This window comes from Brienomyrus brachyistius, chromosome 18, assembly GCF_023856365.1.
Source record: "Brienomyrus brachyistius isolate T26 chromosome 18, BBRACH_0.4, whole genome shotgun sequence".
NCBI lineage: Eukaryota > Metazoa > Chordata > Actinopteri > Osteoglossiformes > Mormyridae > Brienomyrus > Brienomyrus brachyistius.
In genome coordinates, this window is record NC_064550.1 from 4,656,373 (window position 1) to 4,664,670 (window position 8,298).

Here is an 8,298-nt window from a genome sequence, read left to right on the forward strand (position 1 = left end):
CTGTATGGCAGGGGAAGTGTCATTGAAAGATATGTGGGAATCAGGCCAGGCACAGCAAAATGAGCAGAATGAGCAAATTCACCCATCTCTAGGATCTTTATATGACTTCAGTTTTCGGTCACATTGAAAAATGTTTCCAGACCCTGATTATAACATGTATTTTAGTTATCTGTACTGTATGTTTTATCCTTTGAGAGCTGGATTATACTGTTGAATCTTGTCTTACTAAAAATGTTACATATTACAAAGCATTATATTAACATTTTGAAAAAATATATTCTTGCATTCATAAAAGTTCATGCACAAATATATAATTCTTGTTTATCACATTTTCCTGAACACTGTAAAGTAGTGTACACAGATCACAGAGAATGGTTAATGCTTAACCTGATTCTGGGTTTTCACAAAATAAGATTTTATGAATTGTGGGCAATAAGATTTACAAATTATACATACATGTATATGTACAATTGAGTCATTACATACTTTCCTGCAGAAATACACACATGCTCATTTTTCTAGGGTAGAGTTGATACATTCTGTGCAGTTTGGGAATCAGCTGAAATTAGGGTATAACTTTTTATGACATGCTGAGAAACTCATTTTTAATCCCAGTCCAGCAGTGATTTTGTACGAGTCTTTTTTTCCCCAAGACAATCATTTCAGCTGGCAAATGTGCACAGAGCAACCAAGAGTGTACAGCCCAAATGCTGGATGTACAGGCTGAGTGAAATGGGAGTGGAACGTGTGCAAAGGGGTCATTTTCCCACAGCAGATGCTGTAGAAGGACAGAATTCCGCCCACCCAGTCCAGATAGACTCCTACTCTGGAGGAGGGCGGTAAACCGACAGCACTCTCCTGTTTATTGTGGTAAGCTGAGGAGCTATTATTGGTGCAGCACAGAATCCAGGACTTATCATTAGCTCCAAGCCGACAATCGGCAGTGTCATCATTCCTGCGTATCGCTTTGTACGCCACTCCTATCTCAGCTCTATTTCCAGTCCACTCAACCTCCCAGTAACATTGAGCAGAGAGACCCTGGCTACACAGGACTTGAGGCCAGGCGGTAAATTTCCCTGGGCCACCTGGTCTATACTGGCTCTCTCCGTCAAATGTCACCCTTCTGTTGCCTTCAGACAGAGACAGAACTCCATGCGGTGTTTTGGGATCCAGTGTAAGCTCACAGACGTCTAAACAGAGGGAAAAAGGTAAATACTGATTGTGATAATGGCACATTTCATATTCCTATTACCTTACAGCAAGAAACACCAAATACGAAGACTATAGCACACAATAATACATTCAAAAGCACTAAGCCTTAGACATCATACCAGGTACAAATAATGTGTCTCATTTGAAAATACTGCAAAGCAAATTATTTGCTATGCCAGCTGCTCTAAGGTAAATTCATGGGACAGAAAAAAGACTGGATAATATATTGAAGTGCCAAACATTAGATATGATGCTGACAAATCAGATCACACATGGACAACATAAACAATGTAAAGTACTGAAGGGCAAACAAAAGATGCTGGTTACGTTTTTTATATTTTCTGAAAGAGGTAGGTCAACATTGTTAACTAGACCACTTCTATTTCACAAATCATTTCATGTCAAAATATTACACTAAAACAAAGTAATATACTTCAATAATTTAATATTTTAATAATATTAAATGGGTGGAGCTGTTCAGTACAGAACGACTTACACTTCCGTAACCCCGGTCCAATCCTGGACTCGTGGCTCTGATCCACACTGTGGGAAAAACTGAAGGACAAACAGTCACTGAGGTACAGGGCCAGGCAAAAAAAAAAAAACCCAGAAATTTACATTGATATCAAATTATGATATCAAAGAGAACAAGAGTCCAAGCATCTGAAAATACTCCCACCTATTCACTAAAGCAGACTTACAGTTCATGACAAAACAGTACTGAGCAAATTCAACAGAAGAATTTTGGGCAAAATGCGTGTTTAATACAGTATCAGCGCATTCTCAGCTGTGAAATTTCGCACAGAATGACATGGCGTTTTTCAATACTCAATAGAATCCAAGCAATTCGGCCGGTACCAAAAAAAGTATTTGGTAGCCAGCCCTCTGCTGACCCGTATCTTTATGATTAGATAATTATATGAATAAGCAGTATGGCAGGAGCTCCGAATAAATTGACCAATCAGTGTATGTCAGGTGTGTCTGTTTTTTCAATACATTTTCCATTTTAAAGTTGGTTCACAACCACCATATCAATTACCTGTCATCTGTATCTTTTTTGCTAAAGTGGCATCAGTATAACATTGCAATGCACATCAGTACTCATGGTTGAGGTACCCAGTAGTAACATTGCTGGCAATTTCAGGTCCAGAAAATAAAACTCCAGACCATGATTTACTTTCAACCAACCAGATGAGTACTCTGTGACTGTGACAATGCTCATCTAGTTGGCTGAAAGTAAATCATGGTCTGGATTTTTACTTTCTGGACATGAAATTGCCACCTCTGTCTGCTGGACATCAGACACACCTGAGCAGAGAGACACCACTTTTTGTTTTGTGATTTTATCACAGCAATTAGTTTTTTAAAACAGGCATTCTTACCTCATACCTATTTTTGTAGTATACAATGTGTAAAGAGTGTCTCTTTGCCAATGTCCTTCAGTCATGTGAAATAACACATTTTGTGTTTTTGTAAGGAGAGCATGAAATCTCACAGTAATATTTTCCAGGTGTCCTCCATAATCCATTCATTTATAAAACACAACATTGCAAGAAGAGCCAGGATAAGTTAGCTATGATGAGATTAATCACGTGGCTAAAATGGTGGTGTAGGAAAGAGGGGTTTAGGTTTATGGGGCACTGGGAGACCTTCTGGAACAGGTGGGACCTGTTCAAGCCGGATGGGTTGCATCTGAACAGGAGGAGAACCAATGTATTGGAGAGGCGTATGTGTAGAGTAGTTGAGGAGTGTTTAAACTAGGGACAGGGGGGGTAGTTAAAAATGTAGGTTGGGGAGATGGAAAGCCCCAAATGATAATAAAAGTGCGCACTATAAAAGGCCTATCCTTTGCTGTCTGTACTTAAATGCTAGGAGTATTAGAAACAAAATTCATGATTTAGAGACTTTTCATCAGACTCTTATGACATTACAGGAATAACAGAAGTTAAGTGACAATGATGGAGAAGAATATAATATGGATGGTTACACATTGTTCCGTAGGGACTGGACATGCAAGAAAAGAGGTGGTGTTGCAGTATATGTAAAATAAAACTTGCAGGCAAGGGAACTTCCTATTAAAAATAAAAGTACAGAAGCTATATGGGTAAAACTAGGTGCTAAAAACTCAAATGGCCTAAATGTTGGTGTTTGTTAGAGAGCAACTAATGTAGTTACAGAAGAAAGCAGAATGTTATACAACGTTATCAGGATTATCAGTAATAAAAATCATGTGATAGTTATGGGTGATTTTAAATTGCTTCAAGAGATCTAAGACATCAGTTCCTTCAATTTTCCACCTACGTATCAGGTACAGGGTCAGAGACCCAACATGCTATATAGTTCTCACCTTCTCAGTCTGCCACACACATAAAACACGTTTTCTCACCTCATATTTTCAGATTCCATGTTTCCTCAGAATCTTAAGAGCACGTCGTCAAAGGCACTACAAAAGTATAACATATACAGACTGATGTACCATTACCCTTTGAAGTTGATTTTGAGTAATAAATTTTGTATCCATATCTGCACAGGCATCCACATTTTGCTATTTATCACATAATATCGGCACTAATATGTTGTAATATTCACTGATATTAACTATTATGCAGGAATCTCTAATTGCATTATGAATTAGCTCTTCGTTATATATATATATATATATATATATATATATATATATATATATATATATATATATATATATATATGACATATTTAAAAAAATCACCCGATTCTTCACTGTTCCTTAAGTTATAGATTCCATTTCATTACCTATTAAAGGACAAGCTACCCGTCTCCCAACTTTTTTTTTATTTGTTGTCTAACATCCTATCCTGATCAGGGCGACAGCTGCAGGGCCTGTCGTATGTAACTTTATCCACGACTGCGCCGGTTACGAAGGAAATCCAACATCGGAACTGCTGCCATCACACTGTTTCATCCTCACTTTTATTTTAATAGCGTTATATTGATTAGGTGCATTGGCTTAGAAACAACCAGGAAATTATTTATTACCTGTTAGCTTACCAGCGAATCCGACAGTAAAAACTACCGGTAAGAAACTGAAGCGAATATCTTTGGTTCCTACGGTAGGGGCAGAATGCTTCTTTAATGCTCCGTATAATGATACGTGTCAGGCGGCGCACAGCAGGACACCGCAGTGAGGTATTGCAGTGAAAAGCGAACGCGGCCCGCCTTCCTAGTACAGGCTGGGATGGGGATGGGTTCAGGCGGCTGAGCGAAGTTTCCTACAGTACCTTAAACACGGTAACCAAGGGACAAAGCCTAGAGGCAAAGCCAGCAATTGTGTAATTACATGAAAGCAGGAAGATAAAAAGGATATAAAGTGCATGTTTATGGTTTGTGGCGACAGCAGTGAGCATCGATTGCTAGTTTACCCACATCAAACAATCTGTTTTTTTTTTTTTTGAACCAAACTCCTATAGGAATCCTATTGGGATATTTTTAAATACAAAGAATAAACCAGATCCTATTGGATTTCCTCTCCTATTGGAGTTTTCCTTATAGAATTGTATTTCCTATTGGATTTTTGAAAAAAGAAAATCCTATTGGATTTTTCTTGCATGAGTCCTGTAGGTTTGCTAATAATGAATTGCATAAAATAATATCACAAAACCCCCCCGCGACCCAATTGGATAAGCGGTTTGGAAAATGGATGGATGGAATATCACAAAACAAAGTGCACTATTACTTTTAAATTTCATTTAAATTTTGAATGCTATTCCTTTTATGAAAACCAAGTTTGTTTAAAATGCTAAAATTAATACATTAACTGTGAAGTCGGCAGTCATAATATGTTTTTCAAATTCTATCCATAAACTCATCTCTAAGCATACAGTGTAGTTCAGTACGTTAGTTGGCAACAAAGCTATTAGATGCAGATGCTGGGTTCTATAGAATATGTGTGTGTGTGTGAGTGAGAGAGAGAGAGAGTGAGTGAGAGAGAGAGATGAAGTTACATAGTCCGCCAAAGGCGATGGAGTTATAGTCATGAAGACGATATTATATGTGTGTGCACCTAGAGTTACACACCTGTTCTAAATGAATTAAAGATAATCTAAAAGGCTAAAAATGAAGAAGTTTACTTGTTGTATCTCTAGGGGATGCTGCCAAATTAATCCATCAACAGAAATCGGAACAAGTACATCAAAATGCTGGTGTGGAAGAATGTATATAATTGAAATACAAGTAATTTGTAATTTGAAAACACAAATATAGATGTAAAATAGTAACAGTACATGACGAATACTTGTAGTCCTGCAGCCCTGGTAATGTGTAACATTTACAAAATACACAGTTTGCCCTAACATTAAACAGAATAAGGACATTGTGTTTTCCATGTGTTATAGTGTTTTTGTGAAATGAAAAATGACTGTAATGTGATGAGAGCTCAATAGACTGTACCTGCAGCAGTGGGTTGGGGACTGGGCTTTGGGTGAGGGGGAATCGAGCACCAAACCATCTTCTTTCCTTGGATTACTAGTCTTGGGAAAATGAAGTTCACAATGAGCCGGCTGAGCCCAACAGGAAGTCTCACCCTACTCATCTAGCCAAAGTCGGTAATAGCCTGAATATAAAGGACTGTAAGCCTGCTGATGAAGGTTTTTAAAATGCCTAAAAATAAATGAATATAATGACACATCTGATTAAGATTTTAAATATTTTAAATACATAAAGCACAATCGCTTGGAGTATTTTGTTAAGAAATACGGCAAAATAAATTTCTGTCCAGCAAAATACACACTACAAAATACTCAAAAGTAATCAGATATGTATTTAAAATACATTTAATTGAAATACTGCCCATCTGAATCAGTTTGTATTCTCACCTCACCTTCATCTCCTGAGGCAGGTGAGGATTGGGCAGGGGGGTGTTTCTGCCTGTGACCACGGCCACATTCCCTTAGATCTGTAGTCATCCTGCATCCCCTTTCCAGCACCTCTAATGCCTTAAGGAGCTTGGTTGTGTTCCCTTAAAAAAGATGTAAAAAACTGCTCTCTCACATGATGCAGCTCTTCAAGGTAACGATCATTAATTTCAATCAAGTACGGGTAACAATTTAGTGAGTTGTTAACTTTGTTGTTAATGACAGCTAACTAGCGATATAATTTTAATGTGTGTAATGTTGTAACATACATAGCGAATATACTGAGAAAAGAATACAGTAATAATGATAAGTACTAAAGTAACTTGATTTCATATTTACTACTAAATGTACTTAAACGAAAGATATTTATTTGTTACTCACTCTCCGTCACTTCTGGAGGCTTTATTTTTGGCCGTCTTTCCCGCATACTTTGTTGCAAAGAAGAAATAACCATTAAGTTAGTAGTGATGGCCAAATGAAACTTCATTAATCATTAAACCATTTGCTGCATTTTTGATCCAACTAGATTTGATCCCACTAGTTTCAAGAATAAACCACAAACTATTGCTTTGACCATTTTTTTGAACAGTGAACACCATCTAGTGAAATACCAAAATACTACAAATGGTTTGTGGAGCTTCATTTGGCAACATTTAGGCTATTTTTGTACTGTTGCCAAAGACCCATAGCTGAGGGAATACCACAATTAGTGAGGGTTTTACGTTCTCAATGTAGCATAGCCCATGCACTGGTGCATATGTACAATACAAGGTGGCAAGCAATGAGCACAGTAAAATGAAAGAAAAAAAAGTCAATATTTAACATGCCCCACTAATAAACAGACAGACAGAAGGATACAGATAGATAGATTATTGTATGTTATAACTAATCATAAATACACTCTAGCTCCCATATATACCAGGCAATAGTTGAATAGAAAAGCCTAGTATTAACTCATGCCATTTAGTAGCAATAATTTAGCACACACATTGTCAAAGTAGGGCTACATATTGCCCATCTAACTACATAGCCATACACTGTTGAGTTTGAAATGACTACATGCACAATTGGCTGCATTGAAACATCTTGAAATATCTATCTAATCATCTCTCTTCTCGTAGTCTTTTCAAGGAAACAGGAATGGATAGGCCTACATGCAGAAAGGGCAGATATAAAAAGCACTGCTGTATGCTTGCCGTCCTAATAAATTGCAAGTCACAAATGGTATCTGCTAGGCTAGGCAACCTTCTTTTGTTCAGGTTTCTAGATCCTGATTGGCTAAGTGAAGTTCCCAAGACCACCAAATGGAGGAAGAGGAACTCTGGGCAGGAATGAGCTGAACTGGAGCTGCCAGAGCTCTTTTCCACCGTGGAACTTGAATCTGATGGAGACAGTGAATGAAGGACAGAAAATACAGATACTGCTAGTTTTCCAGAAGGTCATTTGCCACATGAATTACCAAGTCCACTTGACGCTATGTTCAAATTATCTAAATCATTCTCCATGGGGTCTCTTTTACATCCAGGGTCACATTAGCATAATTTGTTTCTGGCATTTTCCCTCAGATGCAGTTTATCTGCTACTGCAATTAAAGGCCACCTAAAATTTTAAGCATCTTCTTACCAGTAAATAACATCTTGCCATGCTCTTTTCGTGTATTAAAACTATTTAATGACCCAGTTGACAATATGATATTTCTTTTGTCAAGGATGTGGGGTGTACAGTACAGGCCAAAAGTTTGGACACACCTTCTCATTCAATGTGTTGTCTTTATTTTCATGACCATTTACATTGGTAGATTCTCACTGAAGGCATCAAAACTATGAATGAACACATGTGGAGTTACGTACTTAACAAAAAAAGGTGACATAACTGAAAACATGTTTTATATTCTAGTTTCTTCAAAATAGCCACCCTTTGCTCTGATTACTGCTTTGCACACTCTTGGCATTCTCCCGATGAGCTTCAAGAGGTAGTCACCTGAAATGGTTTTCCAACAGTCTTGAAGGAGTTCCCAGAGATGTTTAGCAATCTGGTCCCCGGGGACCCGCAGACAGTCTTCGTTTTTGCTCTCACCCTGCTTCCAGTAAGGAACTGTTACGGAGCAAAATTGTGGACTGTCTGGGAGGGAGTAAAAACATGGACTGTCTGGGAGGGAGTAAAAACATGGACTGTCTGGGGGGCCCCAAGGACTAGA

At 37.9% G+C, this 8,298-nt stretch overlaps 1 protein-coding gene across 3 annotated transcripts; it reads right to left on the reverse strand.

Moving 5' to 3' along the window:
* Positions 1–77: 77 nt before the first annotated feature.
* Positions 78–4,358, reverse strand: LOC125712827 (stonustoxin subunit beta-like). 3 transcript variants are annotated; one of them, XM_048983316.1, is made up of 4 exons: positions 4,228–4,358; positions 3,599–3,655; positions 1,709–1,767; positions 78–1,190 (listed from the first exon to the last, which is right to left on the reverse strand). In XM_048983316.1, the coding sequence occupies exons 2-4, from the start codon at positions 3,616–3,618 to the stop codon at positions 658–660; spliced, it is 612 nt and encodes a 203-aa protein (XP_048839273.1). In that variant the 5' UTR covers positions 3,619–3,655; positions 4,228–4,358; the 3' UTR covers positions 78–657. The 3 variants fall into 3 exon arrangements, with proteins under 3 accessions (XP_048839273.1, XP_048839275.1, XP_048839274.1); XM_048983318.1 differs by having other exon boundaries at positions 4,240–4,297; XM_048983317.1 differs by lacking the exon at positions 4,228–4,358 and adding an exon at positions 3,985–4,212.
* Positions 4,359–8,298: the final 3,940 nt, after the last annotated feature.